Source organism: Pollachius pollachius, assembly GCF_949987615.1.
Source record: "Pollachius pollachius genome assembly, chromosome: 18".
Classification (NCBI taxonomy): domain Eukaryota; kingdom Metazoa; phylum Chordata; class Actinopteri; order Gadiformes; family Gadidae; genus Pollachius; species Pollachius pollachius.
In genome coordinates, this window is record NC_136951.1 from 17383903 (window position 1) to 17411635 (window position 27733).

General features: G+C 44.2%; 1 protein-coding gene across 1 annotated transcript in view; it reads right to left on the bottom strand.

Annotated features, from left to right (window-relative positions):
• The window catches only part of nrcama (neuronal cell adhesion molecule a), a gene marked incomplete at its 3' end in the record, with an annotated part of 64401 nt that overhangs the window by 12715 nt on the left and 23953 nt on the right, over positions 1-27733 (bottom strand). The window contains exons 2-18 of the mRNA XM_079755523.1: positions 25387-25448; positions 15415-15649; positions 13509-13607; positions 12267-12460; positions 11711-11833; positions 11190-11360; positions 8813-8924; positions 7759-7943; positions 6232-6363; positions 5273-5416; positions 4597-4708; positions 3728-3894; positions 2692-2842; positions 1836-1960; positions 1249-1278; positions 606-707; positions 1-102 (exon numbers count right to left, since the gene is read on the bottom strand). The exon at positions 1-102 is cut by the window's left edge and continues 96 nt beyond it. Coding sequence (XP_079611649.1) covers positions 1-102; positions 606-707; positions 1249-1278; positions 1836-1960; positions 2692-2842; positions 3728-3894; positions 4597-4708; positions 5273-5416; positions 6232-6363; positions 7759-7943; positions 8813-8924; positions 11190-11360; positions 11711-11833; positions 12267-12460; positions 13509-13607; positions 15415-15527 — 2062 coding nt within the window. The 5' untranslated portion in view covers positions 15528-15649; positions 25387-25448. The remainder of the gene's footprint in view (positions 103-605; positions 708-1248; positions 1279-1835; positions 1961-2691; positions 2843-3727; positions 3895-4596; positions 4709-5272; positions 5417-6231; positions 6364-7758; positions 7944-8812; positions 8925-11189; positions 11361-11710; positions 11834-12266; positions 12461-13508; positions 13608-15414; positions 15650-25386; positions 25449-27733) is intronic.

Below are 27733 nucleotides of genomic sequence, written 5' to 3' on the forward strand. Positions count from 1 at the left end.
GGGAGAGCTGGAGCCGCGCCGTGGTGCTGGAGCCCGCCGCCTCCGTCAGGTTCACCCAAACGTCGGGCTGGTGGAGCAGGTCCTCGTACTGGATCAGGAACTCTGGGGACGGGGGGGAGAGGTTGAAAGGGGGTGAGAGGTCAATATCTGCGTTTTTGTGATTTTATATTTTTCTTGTCTGTGTCTTCATTTTTTTAATAAATGTTCACATATAATAAGATCGGATTCAGGGCGTCTCCCTTCTCCTGTATTGCATCGGGTGTGTGTTTTACTGTAAAGGGTGCTTTAAGTTACTGTAAAAGGTGATTTGTGAGTATATTTGTCCTTTGAGTTTTTGTTTTTTGTGTCTTGGCCTCTCCTGAAGAAGAGGTTTTAAATCCCAATGAGACTCTTCCTGGTAAAATAGAGGTTCAATAAAAGTGTGCATTGTATTGTATTTCTTTCTACATATTGTTTCGAAACTTGCTCAGGTTTATCTGGTGGCTTTTTCAAACCACTAGATGGCGTCAAAGACCCATCTCCAGCTAGCCGACGATGCTCCCACTATGTTCTCTTGCACTTTAGGCGCAACAGAGGAGCACCAGACAGGTAGGAGGTGCACGTACTCTGGGTGGGGCTGTTGTGTTCGTCCCCGGGGATCCAGGTGAGCTGGACGCTCCGGTCCATCTGGTCCGTCAGCTCAAGGTCGGTGGGGGGGTCCGGTTGCTCTGGAAACGCCAAACAGGAAGTCAGAAACAGTGTGTGTGTGTGCGTGTGTGTGTGTGTGTGTGTGTGTGTGTGTGTGTGTGTGTGTGTGTGTGTGTGTGTGTGTGGACGTGTGTGTATGTGTTTAATTTGCAATTAAATCTGTTTAAATAAAGTGTAGCACTGGATGTGATACTCGGCTTCTATAGATAAATTAAAACGTTCTTATGAAAATTGATTTACAAATCGACAGCACATTTTAAGAAAAATCTATAACCTATTTAATTATATAAAAATGACATCTTTGAGTTGACACACAAATGGACACACATATACATTATGACAATAAAACAAAAATATAACATTTTAACTGCTTCGCATGCATTATGTTCAAACAAATCCCCAACAACTCAAAAAGTGAACAAAATAGAACCAATCAATTTTAAATGCAAAGAAACAAATAAGAAACAAGCCAATAACAAGCTGTAACGCATAAAAGGTTGTACGCTATGAAAACCGAGCCGATAACGGCACAAGCTAACTGAAGCTAGAGTACTTATTTACCGTAGACAATAGGAGGAGGAGGCGTGGCCTCTGAGACATCGAGAAGCAAAGAGTGAAGCAGAGAAGCAGGAGGTTGTTAGAGAAAGGTCATATGTACAGAGAAGGAGAAAGAATCGAAGTTAAACTGACTAGGATTTGATGAATTACACTGTCAAGGAGAAATAAATGTTGAAAGAGTTGACTATAATTTGATGGATTACGCTGTCAAGGGGAAAGAGTTGCTGAAAGAGTTGAGAGAGGAAAGTGAAAGCTTATTTGAAAGTTGAGAGGGACTGTATGTGATCACTGGGCCAGCAACCTGTCAGCCCAGCCGACATTGTGTAAATGTTCTACTGTGGAATTGACATTGAGTTGTCTCGAAATATGAAGTGACATTAATATTGTTTCAGTGGATTGATATTTTTTTTACACGGTAAGCTAGGAACTTACACAGAACATTTGTACTTAATTCATCATCTATATATCGTACCGGTATCCTACCAGTATAAAGGCAGACTCGGGGGATTGAACCCAGTAACTTGGCTTGGGAGTGAAACACCCACGCCACCACTACACCATTATCTAGGACGTTTCTCCGACCAACATACCCACAACGGTGAGCATTGCGCTGGCGGAGTCCTGGTCCAGGCTGGTGTTCATGAAGCAGGTGTAGGTGCCCTTGTCTTCCTCGGTCACATCTCTGATGGTCAGGCTGTCCTTTTCCACCACAAACCTGAGGGTGGGGAGAGAGAGAGAGAGAGAGAGAGAGAGAGAGAGAGAGAGAGAGAGAGTGGAGAGAAACAGAGAGAGAACGCAAGAGACGAGAGAAAGGGAGACAGGTTAGAGAGAGAGAGAGAGAGAGGTTAAATATATTTTATAACGTTTTTCCCACAGCATATACACTTAATTATATATATAGCAGTGTATATCCATACTTGAAAAGTATCTTAATGTATAAATATTCAATTTTACACCTATTTAGCTTCACCCATCACTCTCATCGCCGTGACATCACTGACCACCGCGAGAACAATCTTACCGGAAACCAACTCGTTATGTAAACACACAGGGTCATGAGACAACAGCCGGAGCGCGGCAGCGGCGGCGGCGCTAGGCTACCGGTCGTTACATAGACACACAGGGTCATGAGACAACAGTCGGAGCGCGGCGGCGGCGGCGCTAGGCTACCGGTCGTTACATAGACACACAGGGTCAAGAGACAACAGCCGGAGCGCGGCGGCGGCGCTAGGCTACCGGTCGTTACATAGACACACAGGGTCATGAGACAACAGTCAGAGCGCGGCGGCGGCGGCACTAGGATACCGGTCGTTACATAGACACACAGGGTCATGAGACAACAGCCGGAGCGCGGCGGCGGAGGCGCTAGGCTACCGGTCGTTACATAGACACACAGGGTCATGAGACAACAGTCGGAGCGCGGCGGCGGCGGCGGCGCTATGCTACCGGTTGTCTCCCAGGGGCAGGGCCTTGTTGTCCTTCAGCCAGGTCACGGTGGGCACCAGCGACGGGTCGTGTTTGGCGCGGCACTCGAACACGGCGTCCATGTTCCTCTCCACCACCTTGTACTCGGGCAGCCTGAGGATACGGGTCGGCTCTGGGGGAACGCCGACATCGTTAGCCTCAGAGCGTAACTGTCATGTAAAAGCCGTAATTCAAGGTTAAAAATGTTTCATATTTATTGATATCAAGATCTTAGGTGTAGAATCCCAAAAATCTATAACCCGTAATTACAATAAGTCATATTTGGAGTTGACCCAATATTTTGAGTTGTACAATAAAACTAAAATATAACATTTGAACTGCTTGGCATGCATTCTCTTTAATCATCAACAAATCAAAACGTGAACTAAACAGAACCAATCATTTTAAAACGAAAAAACAAGTTAATCTTGTATTTGGCGAAAAAATGGCCTAAGTCAAATAGATGACTCAGGCAGATATTGATTATGGAATTTATAAAGCACTCTGATTGGCTTAGGACGTAGCCAATGGGGCACAGTGAATCAGCAGCGTTCGGAGAGTAGAGTTAGGTTAGATTTCACAATTTGGCCAAAATATGACTTAGGAAAAGATGCTATTGGGCTAAAACTATACGCAGGGTGTATTATAGATATACTTCCGTAACATTGCCTTAATACAGCATAATGGCTTTAATATAGCTTTATGGGTTCAATGTAGCGTTAGACTACTTGAGATTTAGACAGAGCATGTTAGCTAGCATGGCTAGCAAACGTGATACCATTAGCTTTCTTATTGTTCGTCACCAAGTATGCTACGTGCTACATTCATCTCCATAAAAAAACATCCACAAGTGTTCATTTATCATTGTAGCAACACAATTAAAGAGACCATTGAGTTATCAAACACCCAATAATCCCATTACACTGACCATCCCAGCAATACAACGCATAGTCAAGCTTCATTTTAGCAGTTTCGGAGGCCTCAGCGTTTGTGAGTTTCGATGTGTCCGCGGGCTGACCTTTGACCTCCAGCAGGACGTGGTTCTCCTTGATGCCCAGGGCGTTGGTGGCGATGCAGGTGTAGCGGCCGCTGTTGATGGGCTGGGCCGTGTGGATCTCCAGGGTGCCGTTCTCGTGGATCACGTAGGGGTCCATGTTCTGGATGGCCGTGGTGCTGCCCTTGAACCTGAGGGAGAGAGGGTTGAGGCGAGGCAAGTTTTATTTATATAGCCCATTTCATACGCAGACAGGGATCCCAATGGGCTTAACATAGTCGTGAGAAAATCACAGATTAAAATAGTTAAAAATATCATACCATAAAAAGATCACATGGATTCAAATAGTTACAATTATTTAATCAAAACGAGAATATGGAAATTAAAGAAAAAAAAAATGAAAAAGTTAAATAAAATACAGGTTGAGGAGGGTCGGTTCGAATGGTTCATATCGTTGAGGAGTAACCCACGATAGTTTTCGTGAAGTGAAGGAGTTCAGGGAAGCTCCTTTGGGAATCAGTGTCAAGTAGGTATTTATGGTTGGATTCAGGTTTTATTTGATGGTTTTGGTACCGCAGTACACTTGCTAGAACCGAGTTCTTTCTAGGTAAGATTGTTGAAGAAGACCGTCTTTCATAAGTTCATATCACTGAATATTTAAAACGGTTGACTTTGCTGAAATGATGCAATTTGAGATGAGTAATTGGAGCATATCTTCCTCCATAATTCATCTCTAAGACACCATTTTTTTTACATTTAAAACTTTATTTTGTTCACTGTTCTCTACAAAGCTAGGTGAACCAAATTCAATTGAACATTCCTTAATACTTTGTTTACATCATTCGATCTCATTCATTTAAATGATTCATTATTCAAATTTGAATTGCACATACCATGTGATTGTGGGCATGGGGGATCCGAAAGAGGCGCAGTCCAACAGGGCCATGTTGTTGGTGATGACCTGGTACACGTTGTTGGGCGGAGTCAGGACGCGAGGCGGCTCCGCTGTGACAAAGAGTACAATGTTGTTCATGAATCAATATTAAGTTAAAACAATTATTATATAGCTAAGCATCGTATCAGACTCACCGCGATTCACCGTTTTGATTGGCCGGCTGTTATTTGCTCTGGCAGAAGTTCTGCCAGAGCAAATAGTGAATAATAGTGAATAGTGAATAATACCAGCCTGGGAACCCGATGAATCGATAGTGTATAAATAGTGAACAATACAAGCCTAGGAACCCGACAAATCGATAGTGAATAAATAGTGAACAATACCAGCCTGGGAACCCAACGAATCGATAGTGAATAAATAGTGAACAATACCAGCCTGGGAACCCGACGAATCGATAGTGTATAAATAGTGAACAATACCAATACCAGTACAGACGAATCGATAGTGAATAAACAGTGAACACTACCAATACCAGTACAGACGAATCAATAGTGAATAAATAGTAAACAAATAGCGAATAATACCAATACCAATATCGACAGCATCCGCCAGCTCATTTTAGACTTGCACACCAGAGCCAGGCTGATATTATTACATTTTATTCTGGAACCTACCGAGGACACTGACGAAGGCGTTGGCCAGCAGGTATCCGAACTCGTTGGATGCGTTGCACTGGTAGACGGCGCTGGAGCCCGACTGGACGTGGTTCAGGATCACTGTGTCCTCCTCCACCTTCCTGCTGGGGTCCAGCGGGGCGTCTGGGGAGGAGGAGAGTACATGAAGCAGTGCTAGAAGCAGTACTTACATATTATGCATTCACACACAAGTGCTATGATACGCTTTTTAATATTGACATTTTTTTGTATTTTTAACAGGCTCTGCCTTGTAAGTAACTTTAGTAAATAACAAAAATATGTAGCATACTATAATCTTTTTTGTCAATTTTGTCAATTAATGCAGTCCTGTTATACTTTTTTGTTATTCTATTGTACTTATATAATAATAAATTGCTAAATCAGAACGCTGATCTTAGTGTGATGGGTATATATTTTTCGAAAAAACGGCAACAGAAAATCCAATAAAGTAACATTATTATTGTATACTAAATCTTAAATACATTGCACTTTCTAAAAAGCTTTTTTAACTTTGCCTTTATTTTCTATTTTATTACTAAAATGCCTTTTTAACTTTCTATTTTACTCATTTCTTTGCATATGTTTTCTTTAACTTATCTATTATTTTATTTTATCGTATGACAATGTTTATATGTGAAGCACTTTGAGTCTGCCTTGTGTATGAAAAGTGCTATATAAATAAAGTTGCCTTGCCTTGCCTTGCCCATTGTTTACCGTTAATCGATTTATTTTACACACTGATTCACTGTAAATTTAAAAGTAAGAAATGTGGATAGTTAACCAGATTAGATAAATAAATCCATAAAAAAACACCAACAACAAAAAAGTTCAATTATGCATACAAAATCACTCAACCAACTACAAATAACTTGTTCAGAAATCAACGAGTCAAAACGAAAGTGAAAGTGAGGGACAAGCAGAGTCTACATGGTACTCACTGTCGATGGGCATGCCGTTGATGGACCAGCTGATCTTGGGCTTGGGGTCTCCGCTGACTCGACAATTGAGGATTCCCGTCTCGTTGGGGGCCAGGATGAGGTTCCTGGGAGAGCTGATCCAGAACGGAGAGGCTGGAAGGAAAAAGTTCAAGAGTTCATGTTTCAGGTGTATGGTCATGTGCGCATTAATACAACCACAAGCAGCAGTCATGACATGAAGATGTAATAACGCAATTAACGACTGCTGCTGCAAGTTCTATTCATGAGGGAAGGAAAAGAGGATGACATATATTCGTACGGTACAGAGATTAACCCAAAACTCAGCTTGGAGTCAAACCATCCAGCCACAACCCTGTCCAGTCCCCATCCTCCCCAGATACATATCAAAGGGGTGATATAGTGCCTCTAGGTGTGAGAGTGATTAGAAATTACAAGACGTTTGAAAATGTTTGCCTTTCCCTGGGTTTTAGTGACATCACAAGTGGGGTTGTCCACCTAGATGTCCACCTAGAATATCACCCCTTTGATATCATAACATTGAACACATATAGGAAGGGATACACTTTTTAAGCCCAAAATCTTCTCGAGTCGGTTCATCTGCACGGGAATATATCCACTCTGTGTCTTAGGTGATATAAACCTTGATTGAAAATTGTATCTTGTAGTTCCTGTCACTTAAAGATAATACTTAGCATTGTGGAGCATCTTATCCTAGCTATCTTTGTTGTATACGGGAATGGGTTAAACTAACAGTTGTAAGTGCTTGGCACTTGGTTCTATGGAAATCCTGACTGTACCCACAGCAATATATCATTGTTTCTTTCTTCTGACAAATTGATTGACTGATTGATTGAATTTAATTTCGAACATGTAAAAGAAAAACGAAAGATGAAATCATGACGTTACAAAAAAATAGAAAGCATAATTAGTTACATAAATGACAAACACTTGCAGATTTGAATAACATGTTTCGAAAAGGACTGGGAAGAAGTTCACACTTATTGAATCCCGCCCCTTCTCCGTAACTCAATTTAATTCAGTTAATTAAAGGTCCCTTGACATGCCACCAGGCGTGGTGTGACTAGCTGTTACAAGCCGTTTTGAAAATCTGGCTCTTATGACATCACAGGTGGACACGCCCACCTGTGATGTCCTTAGAGCCCGATTTTGAAAAACGGCTTGTAACAGCTAGTCACACCCACGCCTGGTGGCATGTCATGGTGGGACCTTTAAAGGGGACATATCATACCACCAGGTGTGAGTGTGATTAGCCATTACAAGCAGGTTTGAAAATGTGCAGCATTGTGACATCACAGGTTGGCGTGTCCATCTATCCGTCACACATCTAGATGGACACGCCCACCTGTGATGTCACAATGCTGCACATTTTGAAAACGGCTTGTAATGGCTAATCACACTCACAACTGGTGGTATGATATGTCCCCTTTAAACAAATCAAAACACTGTTTCCCAATGTTTCTCCGTAAAGGTCAAACCAGACGACCTTTGACCTTTGACCCCCGTTACCTTTGACGGTGACCTTGATGCTGTGCTCGGCGCTGCCCAGCTTGTTCTTGGCGCTGCAGCGGTAGTCGCCCGCGTCCGACTCCACCACGCTCGAGATCCTCAGGGTCCGCTGGTAGCCCACGATGGACATCCTGTTGCTAGGCAACTCGCCGCCCTCCTTGCGCCACGAGATCTCCGGCGTGGGCCTGAGATGGACACACACACACACACACACACACAAGCTTTAGTAGAAGGGAGATGTATATGCGTGTGTGTGTGTGTGTGTGTGTGTGTGTGTGTGTGTGTGTGTGTGTGTGTGGAGAGTGTGTGGGAGAGTGTGTGTGTGTGTGTGTGCGTGCATGTCTGAGTGTGGGAGGGTGTGTGACTGTACGTGCGTTTACTCATGGGTGTGTTTGTCTGTGTATGCGCGCGCATGTGTGTGTGTGTGTGTGTGTGTGTGCGTGTGCATGTGTGTGTGAGTATGTGTGTGTGCATGTAACTGTGTGATGATGTGGAGTGTTTTTATGTGGATGTATGTAGGATCTTCATACTAAGGCCCTACCCACCAGCAAATCCATAAACTAATGCAATAAACTAAAGTATGTTTGACTAACTAACACGATTGTTCATATGTATGTAGACACAAAATATTTGGCTGCCTTGCCATTCTGTGCCGTCTGTCCCCATAGGAAATGCATAGGAAACCAGTGCATTCTTGTTTAAGGGTGACGTATTATACCACCAGCTGTGAGTGTGATTAGCCATTACAAGCCGTTTTTGTGAAAATCGACCTCTTCTGACCTCAAAGGTGGGTGTGTCCACCTAGATGTGTAGACACACGTTTGCCACAGTCCACTGGGTAGGCTGGTAGAGTGACCTACCCAGCACACCTCTAGGTGGACACGCCCACTTGTGATGTCAGAAGAGGCCGATTTTTCAAAACGGCTCGTAACGGCTAATCACACTCACACCTGGCGGCATAATATGTCACCTTCAAAAAGTCTTGTGGTTTCAACAAAGGCACGACACTGAAACACTTTCTGCCGCATTATGAATTTGCACAAGGTGAACTCACAGCCCCTCTGGGATGCACTCCAGCTCCAGTTCCTGTCCTCTGAGAACCATCTGGGTGCTGCTGGCTCCCAGAGGGGCCATGAAGCCGGGGGCCCTCTCTTCAGACTGGGTGTCTGCAGAGAGAGAGAGAGAGAGAGAGAGAGAGAGAGAGAGAGAGAGGGAAGGTCACAACCAAGAGGTATAGGAAGGTAGGAAGGTATAGGGTCAGCATATGGAGGGAGGGGACCAGGGGTGGGTTTGGGACAAGGTGAGTCCGCACGAGAGTACGAGAGCAGGAATAGTCGTTGAAAGTTAATTAATTTAGCCGTTTAAATTCATGATGTTGATGTTCTTTACCCGTGAGACGAAATCGACCGAAAACCTGACCCAGGATTCATCTATTTTGTAATGACGTAAAGTACGTATCTATACAACAACACACACATCCACTATATCTATAAGTGCCTCTTCTTGAGTTGAAAACCCTTGTTTAACTGTTAAATGACTGTGAAAGTCATTTAGTAGGTAGTTACAAGTAGGCCTATCCGAGACGTCGATAGCTTGATGTCCTGCAGTCAACATCAAATGCAGCCATGTTGCCATGACAACAGAGGGCGGCATCCACTCCACATTGAATGTTCCAGAAATCAGATAAAACCGGCAGAAATCCACTCAAATTAAAAAAAAACATGGGCACAAATAATCAGGCAATTGTTGCGAAGACATTAATAATACATCTTATTTTTATTTCTTATTTTTTCGCATTGATTGATATTTTATAGATATACGTATCATTTTTATACAAAACTGCGTCGATATTGTAATACTTGAGGTTCAACTATGGAGGGAAGGGATAGGCCTGGTAGTGGAAATAGGGGCGGGGCTTGGTTCCCATTGGTGTGTTTGGATTGGGTTAATCCAGCATCACTCGCCACCAAAGAAACCAGCAGTCACACTCTCATTCAAAAGATCCAACCATTCATGCAAATAGCATGAGACTCACGTGTTTATAACATGCAGCTTGAAATGGTAGAAATTATGCTACATAGTGAAATGAAAACATATTTCTCAAAGAATCTTAATGAATATAGAAAAACAACGTATGTGTTTGTTTTCCAGAAAAGGAAAAATGTGGCCAAAGATGCAAGGGGAATTCAGAGCTCAGGGAAAAAGAGAGAGTGAAAAAACTGAAAGGGAGGTTTACCTAAAAGGCTTACTTGACAATTGACAAAGCCAAATGACAATTTGCCAAGCGTCTATGTTCAACACTGCCAAACAATTATTCTATCCTAGCTTGAGTGTTTTTCTGAGCATATTTTTTACGATGCCACGTAATAGTTACACCATCAGATTAAACCACACTGTTGAACCCTTGTTGACCCCTTTCAGATCCAAAAACACACACTCCCCTGCTAACATTTCAACCGTCCACTTCCTAAACGCAGAACTACAGAGAATGAAGTGAATTATTGCGTGATTCATAATTCTTGTTCTGCTTCCATTCTTTCCTATGAGACCCACAAGCTAGCACCGACTTTACTGTTTGTTGAGGTAGTTTGCCTCAAACGCCGTTCACCTCTATTAGTTTGTCCTATTATACAGCTCCTCTATTGTACTGAAAGTATTGACAACCAAACCAAAACACCACTTGTAAATCGCTTTGCGTTCAATTACTCCATTGTTAGGCTAAACAGGTGTTGCGGTTTGCCTCAAACACCATTCACCTCTATGAGTGTGTCCTCCTATACAGCCCCTCAATTGTACACAGTAATGACTGTCAAACCACCACACTACTGCAAATCGGTTTGATTTTGATGACTCCATTGTTACGTTAATCAGCCGCAGCCCGAGTACTGATCCTTTCAAACGTCTGCATCCAGCCAACTACGCTCCAAAGGCCGGTTTGGGTTCTTAGGCCCATTTTATCTAGAACACATCGACAGGTGACCTGTGTTGACTTGGGACAGCCAAGTATCCCAGAATGCATTTCACAACAACCTGCAGCACTTCATCCTCCCGTTATCGGGAGTTTATAGTCCCGAGCCGAACTCGCCAAGTCTGAACTACCAAGCTCACAAGTCCAAGCTTTGCGTACTTGCTATTTGAGAAGGGCCGATCTGATTGCATGCATGACCTGATTGGCTGGCCCTGACCTGCTAATTAAACACAGAGGCCACCTGTCCACCGCTTACTGAAACTGAACAGACACTCAACACACAGAGGTGCCCTTGTAGGACTCTCACAGGTGTCGGTAATTACATTAATTATGCTCACAGGGCACAGGGTCACATGACGAGCAAAAACCTGAAAGCGTTTTTTTAAAAAGGTACAGTATTTGATTGACGGGTGATTTTGTACCATACATTCTGAGAGAGAGAGAGAGAGAGAGAAACACTTACTGTCCAGCACGGTGATGGAGATGGGCTGTTTCTGCTGGATGGTCTGTGTGTGGGGGAAGCGGGCGAAGCAGATGTAGTCGTTCCTCGTGTCCGAGGGCAGAACGTTGGAGAAGTACAGGTCGCCGTTCAGAGCCTGGAACACACGGTCGCTCAGCGGGAGCTTCTGTAAGACTGGAGAGAGAGAGAGAGAGAGAGAGAGAGAGAGAGAGAGAGAGAGAGAGAGAGAGAGAGAGAGAGAGAGAGAGAGAGAGAGAGAGAGAGAGAGAGAGAGAGAGAGAGAGAGAGAGAGAGAGAGAGAGAGAGAGAGAGAGAGAGAGAGAGAGAGAGAGAGAGAGAGAGAGAGAGAGAGAGAGAGAGAGAGAGAGAGAGAGATTCATCACATTACAAAACAATACAAGGGAGTTTGACCAAATCGGGTGGAGAAAGTTCACCACATTTATTTATAGATTTTTCACAGGTTTATTTAATACTATTTTAGAATTGACAAACCGGGGTTAGAAAGGCAACAATGTTGAACTTACTGTTGTCCATCCAGAATATGAGTGGCGGCGGCAGGCCAGCAGGGGGCCGGCAGTGAAGCACCAGGGAGACTCCCGCCTGCACGGTGATGGCTTCATTTCTCTCCTTCGACCACAAGGGGGACCCTGCGAGTCACGAAGCGTCAGACGGAACGTCAGACAAAGGCATCGCGGCAGGTGTACTATTGGTATTGACAAGAACCTGGTCTTGTCTATATTTCTGCTTTGATTTGATGAGAGTGAGATTAAAATATGTTTAAGAGGGTGTCGGTTTATATTTAATATAGGACAAAATATAAACCACATATATAGCCTAAAAGTCTTTGAACAATTAACAATCTAGTTAATATCAAAAAATTAAAATATTAGTAAATAAGAAATTATAGTCCAAGGTAATTTACTGAACAATATCAGAAAAACATAATTTTACTGAGTCAGACAGAATACAAAGAATTATCGTATTATTGACGATGCAAAAAAACATTTAGATAACTTGCCGACAAAACCAAACCGCGGCCAAAAATTATGGTAAATTTAATTTAGAAAAAGGTTGACTCACTGGACTGCCGCACGACGATGTCATTGGACAGGGCGGTGCCGTGCTCGTTGTGAGCCAGGCACTGATAGGTGGCCTCGTAGGCCTCTGCCTTCTCTCCGCTGATGTCGATGACCAGCGTCCCCGACCCGGGCTTCATCAGCACCTTGGAGTCCACGTCCACGTCGAAGTGAGAGCCGTTCCTGGTCCAGGAGAAGCTGGGGTCGGCGGGGGAGGAGGAGGAGGAGGCCAGAGACAACGGCCGTTATGGTTTGGTCATGTAGTTATGTGGATGTATGTGGAATCTTGATGCCGAGGGCCTACCCGACAGCAAAAACACAGACTAAAACTAAATTATATCAAAAATAATAATAATACTAAAGGATTTTTTTTTACTAATTGACGTGTGTTCATGTGTATTTGGACACAAAATATTTGGCAACTTTGACATTCATTCAGAGTAGAGGCTGTCCGTCAGTGGGTTCAGTGAGTGAGTTGTGTAAATGAAGAACGTATCATTAACAATATAAATACTGTATTGAACAGAAAGGTTGACCATCTCGGCTATTTATCGTGGTAACGATAATGAATTGGAGTCAGTATTTAATGGCAAAAATATATTACAATAGTGTTATCATTATATTCGAAGTTATATACGACGAAACAACGTTTCCCTCCTCCTTAAAAACGTCTACTCTCTGTCTATAGAATAAATCTTTGCCGCCGCTAGAGAGGGAACAATGGAAGTTGTAGAAGTCGCCGGAACACGATGAAACAAGCAGATAAGGAGGATAGATTCCTTCCTTCCTTCCTTCTTTCCGTCTTTATTTGAGACTTATTCCATTATACTTCCTTTCATCTTTCCCTATCTCACTACCTATCTCCTTCCCTCCCTCCCTGCCTCCATAATGTTTCCCCCCTCCATAAAATATCCCTTTTAAGAAAGAAATTACACTTTTCTCTCTCATTTCTTCCACTGGAGGACAAAGTCATTTGTTAGAAGTGGAGAGCGCTGGAGATGAAGAGGACGGATAAGGAGAAATATGTTTGCCGGTTCCTAGTTCCTTCCTCGTTTTGAATCATAGCTCATCTATTTTTTATCTCCCTTTCAGATCAGGGACGTGAGAATATCTCCAGCTGTTTACCCGCTCACAGCTCAGCGAACAAAGTCAGTTGTCAGAAGTGGGGAGGGATGAGAGCTAGGAAAGTGAACAGTTGTAGAAGGGGGAAGACCCCTGTCTCTCTCTCTCTCTCTCTCTCTCTCACCTTGGGTGAGGCTTCCCCTTGGCCTCACAGATGATGACGATGTTTTCCCGGGGGTCGAAGATGTAATCTTTGGGTGACTGCAGCGTTATGGTGGGGGGGCTGCGGCACTGGGGGAACACGGAGAGGGGGATGAGCTCCAGCACGTGTGTTGTATTATACATGGACATAGTCGCGCCGTTCACATGCACAGAGACTCAGGCACACCTTAATGACACGCTCACGGTCACACCCACACACACACACACACACACAAAGTCATATACACATAAACACACACACACACAAACACACACTCTCACCCAAACATACACACACTGACACACTCAGACGCATATGCACTGACTCTCACACACAGACATTCATACATACATACAACCCTCCCCCCCCCCACACACACACACACACACACACACACACACAGCACCGCACATACCACAAAAACACAAACAAGCAGATGGTATGGCAGGAGATATCTCAATCCGTCCACACTTATAGAACATAGAGACAGCATCAGACATGCAATCAGTGGTGTTAGGTCTCGACAGTGTTTCAAAACGGTGTTAGCTTAGCAACACTGTTAGCAAGCATGTATACTCACAATAACAACAACCACATGCAAGTTTAGCATCACTGAAAAACCAAACCAAAATGAACAGAAAACACCTGAACAAATTCAACACAGCGGAAAACAACCTCACACTTGCAGTCACAATGGACGTTTGTGTGCCAACTTACATCCTTCCAGTACTTTAGCTTTTGTGTTTTGTCCACCATGGTACACCGTACCACATTTACAAGGTTGTTGGGAAGAGGGGGGAAAGGTTAGATTGAAACAAGCTCACTTGCAGGTAGGAAGAGAAGGTCAAACACTAGCGTCTCCCAGGCACTAGCACATTTTTCAAATTTTAGCAGAAACACTTCAATGGCTTAGATCGGCTCAGGCAAGAATAATGGATGCCAGACAAGGACTTGGGAGGCGTTAGCATTTGACCAAAGATAGAAACACTTATGGTAATTGAGAGGCACATTACGTGGAAGCCCCGAGAACAATTCCATGCTAAGATGCATCCACCCACCAATGAGAAAATGTGATGTTTTATCATAAGGGAATCCTCGTGCTTTAAACATGCAAAACAGAATATTTGCATTAAATCATCCGGAAAATAGGATGGATACCCATGGTGACAGCGGAAGAGCTATTTTTGCATTTCAATCCTCATTAACCTAAAAATGTTAAGTCTACTCCATATATAGAGACCTATTGTGCTTGTTGTTCTGTAATCCCAATTATATGACATTTTAGTTCACCTTTACTGCTTTACACAAGAACATTCTTAGTCAACTCTACACCACTTAACTCAAGTTTGAAATAAACTTGAACGTATAAACACAATTCCTGAATTGAATCTAAAATATTCAACCCTTTTCACCATAACAAGTTATCAAGTAACAGATCATGTAGGTGATCATGTAATGAGAATTATTTTGTGCATAACAAAGAGAAAGAACGAAAATAACGCACATTTGAGAACAAGAAAATTCTCATGATCACTCATGTCTTATCAATTGAGTAGTCTAAGATATTATTGTTGAACGGTTACAGGGACAGATGTTTAATCAGTAAAATATCTCAAGAATTTTCAGAGAAACATTAAAGTTACGATCAATTCTTTCTCCGAAAGAATCGAACTGAAGAAGTATCAGTATAGGAAATGCAGGTTATAATTATATATATGCACTTTTTATTATTATTATTATTTGCTTGTACTTATTTGTTTTCTATGTGCATAATTGTATAAGTCTGTGTGTTAAAAACGTATTAAATATATTTCTCAAAAAAAAACAAACTGAAGAGGTGCCGTGACCTACATACGCTGACTCTGCGTAACGCGTGGAAACGGTCAACTCATATATAAATAGATCGGACTTACGATCCAGCGGCACTTCCAACGCGGACGTCAGGTGAACGAGGAGCATCGTCAGCCAGGGGCCGACGCCCGACGCCCACTTCCTGCCCATGTCTGCCCGACAGCCAATCACAAGCTTCCTCTCCCGGGACGGCGAAGGCTTCCTCTACGCTCGGAGTTCAGGACGTACGGTTCGACACGTGGGCGTGCAGCACATCCACGGCCGTCGGGGAGCTGTAGGAGAGAGAGGGGAGAAGATGGGAGGGGAGAGAGAGGGAGAGGGGAGAGAGGGGAGGGGAGGGGAGAGAGAAGGAGAGAGAGAGGGAGAGGGGAGAGAGAGGGAGAGAGAGAGGGAGAGGGGAGAGAGGGGAGGGGAGGGGAGAGAGAAGGAGAGGGGAGAGAGAGATTTACACATTAGTCACACAATTAATGACAGAGGTAGACACAAGTATCCGAGACAAAAAGAGAGGTATAGGGGAGAAAGGGAGAGGAAGAGAGAAATGGTGAGAGAGGGATGCACACATTAGGCACAAAATAATAAAGAGAGAGAGAGAGTGGTAGACACAATAAACAGAGCGAGACAAAAAGAGAAGAGAGGTATAGGGTAGAGAGGGAGAGGAAGCGAAAGAAGGGGGGAGAGAGATATACGGATTAGGCACACGATAATAGAGAGAGAGACACAAGTAACAGAGACAAAAAGAGAGGGAAAGAGAGAGGGATAGGGGAGAGGAAGAGAAAGATAGGGGAGAGAGAGAGATATACAGCTTTAGGCACACAATAATAGAGAGAGAGGGAGAGACACAAGTAACGAGACAAAGAGAGAGAGGTATAGGAGAGAGAGGTATACACAATAAAAGAGAGGTAGATACAATGCAAAAAATAGCCGAGGGAGAGAGCGATAAACACAAGCAAAGAGAGATGTATAGAATAAAAGAGAGATGGAGAGAGGGAGAGGTGGATACAATAAATCAGATGGAGGAAGATAATCAGAGACAGAGAGAGAGGGAGAGAGAGAGAGAGGTAAATATGTGGTACATAATGTATGTCTCAATGGATTATTACCACCCTGGGGTAATCGAGGAGCACGGCTGCATGTCTTATATTATGGGATGTGTCAAAGAGACACGGCCGGAAGCCTAGAGAGCGGCACGTGCAAATTGCTGTCATATTACCCATGATGCCTTACGTTGTGCGTGCCTCCAAACATACTGCATGCGAGTGCGGTACGCTGGATGTATTCACATTACTGAATCAGCAGACACATGCATTTATATACACACACACAGATGCACAGAGACACACACCCACACACACACATAAAAACAGCACAATTTATAGAGATTGATTTACTCATAAAAGAACACAAACACATTAAGATGCTTCTATTAAAGAGCGTGTGTGCAGTAAAGTATTTATTTGTGAGTATGAGTGTGCCTGTGTGCGTGTAACCACACTTCAAACCACACAAACACACATAATCAAACATCAAACACACACCTGCATGAACCTCATCCCACAGTAATACATCAGTCATGTTAATGAAAACACAAACCACACACACACACGCACACAAACACTCACACACACACACACTCACACACACTCACCGACAAACAGACACACACACACACACACACGCACACACACGTACACATCATTATGACAGATTGCATTGAACCAATAGAATGCAAGGGCACGGCCAATTACAAAAACATGTCTGATTGGATAATACTCTGAATAAATAACTGCAAAAGAGAGAGAGGGGACGGAAAGAGAGAGAGATAGTGAGATGGAGAGAGAGAGACAGAGAGAGAGACAGAGAGACAGAGAGACACAGAGAGAGAGACACAAAGAGAAAGAGAGAGACAGAGAGAGAGAGAGAGATACAGAGACAGAGACAGAGAGAAATAAGGGAGAAAGATAGAAAGAGAATAACAGATAGTACAACAGGGACAGAGATCCAAGTATGTATATATATATATATATATACATATGGGAGTCACTCATCTCAGAGGCACTGGCATGAAGGCTGGCCAAAGGGTACCAATAAGATTATATATTTAAAATATATATAAAAGAGTAACAATAACAGAATATGTGACATTTATAAGTCCTTCTGGCTTTAGCTCACACATACAGAGTAACACACGCACATACACAAAAACGCACGCACACAAACAATCCTAATGACTTGCTATTTTTAAATGTCACCGGCCCTATATTCTAACCAGTGCGCCATTAAGAGACCGGTAGACATTACTGGGGACATGCTGTATCATTAGCTGCTGCTCTTGTTTTCCCGCCGCACCGCTATACTAATAAGAACTATTTATAGAGGAAAGAATTCTCTACCATCGTCTGAGGCCCTTAGGCTGGTCGATCCATATCGTTTGTCGATTTTGTCATAGCCTTTTGTCAATAAAGTTACGTGAAAAATGATGAAAAATAATCGCACACAAGCATCCAGCCAGAAAGGAAAGGCCGTTTTAACAAAGGAAAATGGTTCATCGTTGCAACAAGAAAATCATTTGCTCTCTCAGACGGAAGAAGAGAATAAGTGGTGTGGATGAGAAGAAAGGGGAAGGGGGGTTCTGGATGACCTTGAGAAGTGGGGAGGTCATCTCCCCCAGTCCTCCAGTCTTACTTTACTATGAGTCACTCTGTGTGAGAGTTAGACTGTATGTTGGCAGACGACTCACAGGCTGATCTGTCTGTCTGTCTGCCCCCTTTCAGGCTGTCTTCCCGTCTCTTATCTGTGATGTTTATCTATGTTTATCTGGGTGCCTCTGGCTGACTGGCTGTCTGTCTTTCCTACTTTCCTTCTCTGTATCTGTCTTTCAATTTGAAGGCTTCCTTTCTTTCATTCTTTCACTTTTTTTTCATGTCACTCAGTCTCTCTTTCTCTCTATCTATCTTTATTTGTTTCATTTTATCTTTATTTTCCTTTATTTCCTTTGCATGTCTTTCTTTCCTCAGTTCTTTCATTCTTTCATATTTTTGTCATATCATTCTGTCTGTCTTTCTTTCCTTCTATCTTTCTTTTTTCCTTTATTTATTTTTCTTTATCACCATTGTATGTTTTTCTTTTCTCAGCCCTTCCTTCTTTCCTTCTTTCTTATTTTCCATTATTCCGTCCCATCACTGTCTGTCTTGTCCTCTTCCTCCCCTGTCTCCGTTAATACTGTTGCATTCTGGGCCTCAGCGCCGACCCCACCCAGGAGGACAAACGGCAGTTGAGGGGAAGTGACATCACACGTCCGTGTCAGCGATATCTCGGAGGCCCCTGACTCAGTCCCCTCCTGATTTAAACTGGAGCGGACAAGATGACTAACTGACACAAGGACACCACTGCAGTCTGGCCCTATCGGTGGATTATAATACATCCAAAAACCCAAACCCTCTCACACACACTCTGAGACTTCTGATTCTATTGATGATCAGGATTATATTATGATACATCCTGGTCCAAAAACCCAGACCCCCGCACACACACATGTTCAGATTCATGGTCAGAAAGGCACAGGATATATGAGATCCCGACTTTATGATGTGTTTTCTCTCGGGAACCCTTATGAGTCGCCCCACAATATGTCTCATATGCCGGAAATATTAAACCACCGTAAATATAATTTCATCTCAACCATCAATCATCTAATCCCTCTCATCCTCCTGGCCATTTTAAAAACATTTGAACTCTTTGAAAGGGAATCAGCCAACAGCTGTGATACAATAACAAAGGATTTGAATGGTAAAAGAACCTTACCAACCACAAAGTGTAAGATGTTTTTTACAGTCCTAAACATCTAGAGCCCTCCCTGTGCACTCAAGTGGTTCACAAATGGACTCCACTGAGAAAATCACATAGCCTCGTAGCTAGTTGTCCGAGGCAAAGAGGAGCTCAGATATCACCAGCGCTACAAGGATATGGGGCTAAGAGCCCCTCTCCTAAACTCCTGGTATCCATGGCCACGGGTCCCAAACAGTGAATTCCATCGCTATAGAGACGTGAATACTGTTATTAAAGACCAGACGAGGCTAACCGCTGTTCGCTGTGTAAACTGAGAGAGCGGGAAAGTAAACCTGAGGGCGACATTCCTTTGTTCCTCTGTCCTTCTGGCTCTCGCTCTCTCCCTACCTCTCTGTCTGCCTCTGTGTGCCCATCCCTTGCTTTCTGTCTGTGAATCTCTCTCTATCTCTCTGCCTGCCTGTGGTCCTATTGCTTGCTTTCTGTCTGTGAATCTCTCTATCTCTCTTTTTCTCTTAATCTCTCTGCCTGCCTCTGTGTGTCTGTCACTCGCTGTCGGTCTGTGAATCTCTATCAATCACTCTATCTCTCTGTCTGCCTCTGTGTCTGTATGTGCGTTCAGTCTTCCTCTGTCTTCAATCTGTCTGTCAATCTGTCTATGAATCTCTCTATCCCTCTTTCTCTTTCTCTCAGTTTGTCTTTCAGTCTTTCATATACAATCTCGATCTCTCTAACTCGCTCTTTCACTCTGTCCGACTTTGTCTTTCACTTTCCCTCTTTCAACCCTCCCCTTATCCATAAGAGTTGGTTCCAGTCATTTGAATAAACAAATTAATCTGGCTATAGCGTTCATTGTTGTTGAAGCAGGTCGCAACATAATCTATACTAGGCCTTTAAGAACGGCGCACTCTAAATGAAACACTGAGATGAATGACAGCAGTTCTATGTACCAGAGTGTGTTCGTACAGTAGACAGATGGATAGGGTAACAACTTCCTTTGCCCTGGAATTCAAAAGCATTGTATCAGGAACAGAAACAGAAGACCCAGGAACCACATGACTCTGGGACATGCGAAAGTTAGTCCAAAGTTAAAAAAGTAATGGCATCATCCTATTACTGAGGGCTGTATCGATGACTCCTCCAGAAGGGTTTGAGGACATTCATCAATATGCAGTGCACAGTTCATCTATTATTATTCAGTTAGCTTTTATTCCACAGTGAGAACCAAGTAAGGCCAATTAAAGCACAAAATCAATGATGGAGTTACCAAAGAAATTATCATTGCTGCACGACCAAGTTGAAAAACAACAAAGGTTTTAACTTTTTAAGTGGTGGTAAAGTACAGCAGTTAGGGCATTGCAAGAAAACTTGGAGGAGTTCTTAAACACAAGTGTGGTAATGAAGTAATAAAGAAGAATTCAAGCCTGTTAGAGTCCATATAAAAACAATAGCAATATGCAATATATAATATGCACTAGCAAATAGCTATTTGCAATTGCAAAAGTGGCATGTTTCAACTTATTTTTGTGGCACGCTCTTACGATCTGTGTTTCGCTGTATACTGCACGACGCTCACATATGGCCTCACGGGTCCTCCACCACATCACTCTCTGCTCCCTGTACAGGAGCAGCATCATCATGCGTTGGTGTGCGGAGGGGTGCAGTGGTGGATGCTGTCCAACGTGCTTCCGATTGACCCGAAAGAATTGATGTCGAAAATCGGCAATGAAAATAGCAACTGGTACTAAATGGGACATTTATTTTCGAAGGAGTTGATAGTATTTCCCCCACCAGGCTGATTCCATAGAAAAGTCTTCCGCGGGGTGGATTAGTTAGCTATTGTCCTGCAGCGAAGCCACCGGATCACACTCAGCCTATTTGCTACAATGCCACAGGGATACATCCAGTCAGAATAACGCACACACTCTCTTTTTCTCTCTCACACGCACATACGCAGGCATGCACAAACACACACACATACACACACGCACACACACACACACACACACACACACACACTCCATGCATGTCTGCACACACTCTCACTCTCTGTCTGTCTCTCTCTCTCTCTCCCACCCACACACACACACACACACACACACAACCTTTGCCTGTTTGGGTAGCACCACGCGACACCCCCCCCCCCCAGCCCGGCCCTGATGCCCCCCCCCCCCCCCCCCCCCCCCCCCCCCCCCCCCCCTCCGGAGCTTTGTGATGTGCTGACCGTCAGCACACGTCCACAACTTTGCCCCAGCCCCCTTCCATCTGACCTCACAATCCCCCCCCCCCTCACCCACACGTCACCCATCTCAACCCCCCGCCGGGCAAATGCTGTCAGCCCTGCATTGTTTACTACTGTAGGCGTGTGTGTGTGTGTGTGTGTGTGTGTGTGTGTGTGTGTGTGTGGAGGTGTGTGTGGGCGAGGGGAATGATGATTGGAACTGTGGGAGGAAACATGGAGGTAAAGGTGCACATAAAGGGGAGGGGGGAGATAGTTTAGGTTGTCATGGCGATGTGAGGGAGGAACAATATTGTTTTTGGCGTGGAGGAGGGACTGATTATAAAAATATACTTTCTTTATGTGACGAGGCTGTCACTAGTAATGCCGGCGTAGTGAAAAATAGAGAAAGAAAATGTACGTGTATCGTATGACATCATTATGGTCGATGTTGCACATATTTTACTTTTCAGGAGGTTCTCTTTAGAAATTGTATAACTGCCATGAATGTATCGAATGGCCGTCCTAATGCACCCTGCCAAACCAGTAACAACTCAATATCTGTTGACATAATTTCTCCCCTTTCATTCTTCTGGCTCATTTGTTGTACCCAACGTACAACAGCGTACGGCGGCCATTGTGAGATGCTCCTGTTCCCCTGCGCTTTTATTTTCCGGTAACAAACAGAATCGACACCTTTGAGAAAACGCCTTGGCGGATCCTGACATTTGGGCTTGTTTTGTCCGCCTGACAGCTCTCCTCCTCTCTTGAGTGGCCCAGCCTTGCCTTCAGGCACCGCAGGGGTATAATAGAGCAGTACTCCCACACAGTGGGCGGGGGCGGGGGGAGTCTTAGTCAGGAGAAAGAGGATGAGGCGTGAGGCCCAAAACACCCACTAATAGAGAGAGCCTCTGGAGGAGGTGAAATGTTCCGCTCTGTCGGGATGCTGCTCGTCAAATGAATGGAGGGTTTGTACTGTTGATGAAATAATCGAAAGATTAAAAAGAAATGGTATGCATGAAAAAAAATGTTTATTATGTCCGTCTGTGTGTGTGTGTGTGTTTGTTTGTCTGTGTGTGTGTGAGTGTGAGTGTGTGGGCATACGCACACGTGATTTTGTTGACATGTGTTGCAGATGCATTCACATGTTGACCCTCTTGTTTCTCCATAAGTGTGTTTGTGTGTTTGTGTGTATAGATGTGTGTGTGTGTATCCACGTGCACAACATGTGTGCATGAGAGTCCCGCCTGTCTGAGGGTATCTCATCAGACGCAATGGGCAGAGGGACCCAAGATCTATAGAGTTTGTGTGTGTGTGTGTGTTTGTGTGTGTGTGTGTGTGTGTGTGTGTATGTGTTTTTCTCAATTGTTCTCATTTTACTTTTTAAAATCAAATTCCTGTTTGCTCGCTGTTGCCTTATTCTCCTTCTGACCTTGGTGTCAGCCAGGCAAGAGAAAATAGGTTTCTGAATCAAAATACCCCAGGGTCCCATAACCGAAAAAACGATGAAATCGGCAGCCGTGTGTGAAATATTTCCCAGGAGCCTCCAGTGTGCGACGGAGCCACAGCGACCAGCAGAGAGTCCACTTCACCCGGGTGTGAACGAGACACACTGGGCCTGACAAACCTTCTGGAACGCTCCCTGGAAGCCCGCTCAACCGACAATACATGCATAAAACTATGTTAAAAAAGGGGTCATGTGAAGTGTAGTGGCTGTGCGTGTACAACTCCCAGCACTTAAAATGCACTGGGTTCGATTCCCAACGTTCAAAGGCTACCTGGAGGCATCCATGAGAAAACTTGTCCGAAATCCTACCTGCTGTAACTACCTGCATCACGGCAGCTTTCGATAACAACATCAGCTTCATAGTAATGGAGCTCAACTAGGGTGTTAAATACTCAAACATTTATAGATATTTCCATTCCACTGCAATATTTTTTAAATTGCATAAAACAACAACAATAAATCAATGGCAATTTTCATCGAGGATACCGAATGTTTTGGACAACTTCCCCGCGACAACTCTGTTTGGATCGAAGAGCCAAGCAGGAAGGCGAGGGGGCTTAGCCACAGCGGTATGCTAGTGTGTCTCTGCCTGGTGAAACGTATATTGATGAGCAGATACCCCCCCACACACACACACACACGCACACACACACACACACACACACAGACACACACACAGACACACACACACACACACTCTGCACTTGGTGTGCAGGGCACTGAACCGAGATGTCGTGTGTGTCTGTTTTGTGTGTGTGTGCGTATGTGTGTGTATGTGTGTGTGTGTGTGCATGTATGTGCGTGCATGTGTGTGCACCTGCAGGCGGACATGCATCTGCAATCAGATTGAGATTGGTTCCTTTGAAGGCATGCTCGCACACACACACACACACACACACACACACACACACACACACACACACACACACACACACACACACACACACACACAACGCACACACACACACATACAGTTGCATGTCACATTGCTTCTTACTGTAATGAGTTTCTCCTTGTCTCTTTTGGTGAAAGTAGTGAGCGATAGCAGTATACGGGAAGTTCAATGAAGCATAAATTGAAATAATCAATAAACCAAGAATGATGTCCAAAACAGAGTGAGGGATGACTCAATAAACGAGGAGGAGGAGGAGGAGGAGGAGGAGGAGGAGGAGGAGGACGTGCTGGGATGAAGTAAGAGGAACTGTTCTCTCTCTCGCTCTCTCTCTCTCTCTCTCTCTGTCTCTCGCTCTCTGTCTCTCTCGCTCTCGCTCTCTCTCTCTCTCTCTCTCTCTCTCTCTCACTCTCTCTCTCGAAGAGACGAAAGGAAATGAAAGAAGAGAAGAGAGGAGAGGGAGACAAGAGGAAAAGTAAAGGAAAGGAGGAGAGGTTGCAATAGATCAGACATTCAACTGATTCACGTGAGATGAATGAAATCTATTTAATTTTCTTGAATGCTTGGTAATTATGATTAACCAGCCAGGGTAATGACATCATGAAGGATAATAGATCAACTCCGAAAAACAGAACAGCCTCTTCTAACAGCAACTGTAAAGGTCAAACTGTAGCATATATTTATATAGCTTATAGTGCTGTACTAGAGCAGTTTACATTTTTTAACATATTAGATGGCACTATTTCATACTTTCACACATAATAACTAAACACTCTTCCATAATTTTTTCAACATACCGAAATTATTCAAGCATCAATGAAATCTCTCTCTGGGTGTTTGTCACCCACACCTGCATATTGTTTTAATTTCCCAGTCTTTATGAGTGAATGTCATGGGAAATTTGAATTAGTTCTACTTCAGTAGAGATAAGATATAATCAAGCTTAATTTGGTCCCAGAGGCAGAATAGCAGTGCGACAACCTACGTATCACAACATCATTAAGTCCATAATTCATTAGTTTCAGAAGCCACGTTCAACCACACTTGAACCTGGTTGGTCTATTGAATCTTTCCCACCTTTCTGTGTCTGATGTGTCACTGATGACAAAAGAGTGGCCTAGACAAAAGTAAACTGACCCGAACTGACCCAAACCTACGCCGGGGATTTGACTTTCACCAGACTTCTTCAGGAGATTTACGGCCCTGACCGCGATCCCCAGGGACGAACAGGACGCTTCCCGCTCGCAGTCGAACAACGTCAACAGCAGATCCGTCACCCTCGGTTACGAGAGATGCCTCGCATTCTGGACCACAGGGCCGGGGCATCGCAGCGCTCGTGAATCTTTCACATCTGATAAACATTAGCGCCCGGGTTGGCCACCGTGGACAGATACATCAATATGACGTGGCAACTTCACCATAACATTTGTTTTAGGGGAAGCGGGGAACATACACACGCAGACAACGTGTGACTGGATGCATATTTACGTCTGCGTTCTGCGCTTTAACTTATAAGGGCCTTGGGCTGCCAAGTGACAGCCGACAAGGGATCGAATGAACCTGAGGAAAGTGGGGGTTGTTTGTAAAGTGAGTACAACCAAAGTCTTACCTTTGAGAGTCGACTGGTAGCCTTTAGCGTTTTGACGTCAGCGTATCCTCAGAGATCCACACCTGCAGAGAGACAGCAACACACAGGGTCAGCAAAGTTTCTAAAACCCGATATGCATATCTATCTCTGAGGTCATTTACACCAGTCATCAATATAGTAATACTACTTTTAATGCTATTATGGCTGCTACGTATTACTTCAAGTGCTGCTACTACTACTGCTACTACTACTACTATCACTACTACTAGTACTTCAACTGCTACTACTACTATTGCTGCTGCTGCTGCGACTACAACTTCTGTGCAAGATACACCAACAACAATGCACGGAATCGTTGGGAAACATTCACATTCACATTCTTATCAACATGGAGGAAAGTTAAATCAATCAAACCCAATCTCTTATCCAAAAACGCAAACACACTCATCCCATAACCAATACGGCGGACACACAAATCACAACAACAACCCAAGTTCAACTCCGGGCACAAACTCAACGTCCCCCAACAGCAGTGTTGACAAAGGGGGGCAGGGAGGCGGTGCGTCATTAGGGGCAGACGGGGTGCACAGACATGAGCCCCGTGCAGAAACAGGCCTGTTCTTCATCCCCCCTCCCCCGGGACGGGGCCGCACTGACTGCCTGTGACTGTGGCGCGGCTGAACACAAGGTCCCACGATCAATATCCCAAATGACTACAAGGCCTTTATTACCCAGACCTCCAGCATGGTCGTCACGCAGGGACCCCTCCCCCCACACACACACACACACACTCACACACACCCCCACATGCACACCCACCCACTCACACACACACACACACACACACACACACACACACACACACACACAAGCAAGAACACACACCCACACACAAACACACACACATGCATCATGTATGACAAATGCACATGTATGCTCACCTACGCATATACACGCACACACCCAAGCAATCACACACACACACACACACACACTCACACCACACCCACGCAAGAACACACCCACACACGAACACACACCCAAGCAATCACACACACACACACACAGACACACACACAATAATAATAACAACCACCTACGCACACACAACCACACAAACTGCACTCATGACAGGTAGGCCTCCTTTTGGTGACCATGAATGCATTATGATAATCTCCAGAGAGCTATCCATTCATCTCTCATTAGCAAAGCAAACGTGACAGGAACACAGGCCGGCGCCATTAAGACACCGGGCTATTATAACTACGGCAGCCCACAGAGGACAAAAACAGACGGACTAGGCTGGAGCTGGAGCAGTTGTTACTGCACAGATACTCAGACAGGGTTTAACCCAGGGCTGTTTTACTGGACAATGAGAGACAAAGAGAGGCAACTGAGGGTTGGGGGAAATATACTGTGGTAGCTAAATAGGAGAGAAAGAAAGAGAGAGAGAGAGAGAGAGAGAGAGGAGAGAGAGAGAGAGAGAGAGAGAGAGAGAGAGTGTGAGAGAGCAGCCAAATGACTTAATGTAAATGTAGCGTGAGACAAAAGTGAGAAAAATAGTGGCGCTGACTAAACAAAGAGAACAGAGAGAGAGGACAGGCAGAATAGGAAGAGGTTGGTGACTGTTTCCATGAGATGTGAGATCTCTCAAATGATGGGATTCTCTCAGAAGCATATTTAAGATGAATGGTCTAGAATTAACTTAATTGAAATGAATTGGGTTTGCATGGAGGATAGAGGAAGTGGTCGAGATGAACAGGATAAGAGCCTGAGGAATCGAGAGAGAGAGAGAGAGAGAGAGAGAGAGAGAGAGGTTTAGAGAGAGGGGGTAGATATATATATATATATATATATATATATATATATATATATATATATTATATATATATATATATAGTATATATATATAGAGAGAGAGAGAGAGAGAGAGAGAGAGAGAGAAAGAGAGGGTTAGAGAGAGGGGTAGAAGATAGAGAGGGAGAGAGAGAGAGAGGTAGAGAGGGATAGAGAGCGCGAAAGTGGGAGAGAGGCGAGAGGGAGAGAGGGGAGAGAGGAAGAGAGGAGAGAGAGAGAGGGGTAGAGAGGTAGAGAGAGGGAGAGGTAGAGAGTGAGGTAGAGAGGGGTAAAGAGAGTGAGAGAGAGAGAGAGAGAGGTAGAGAGAGGGGTAAAGAAATAGAGAGAGAAAGAGAGAGAGAGAGAGAAAGAGAGAGAGAGAGAGAGAGAGAGAAGAGAGAGAGAGACGAGAGAGAGAGAGAGAGAGAGGGGTTGGAGGGGAGCTAACAGACCTGACCCCAAGCCCTAACCTGTTACCATGGGAGACAGAATGAAGTGGAGAGAGAGGGAGAAGTGAAAGGGGGGGGGGGGG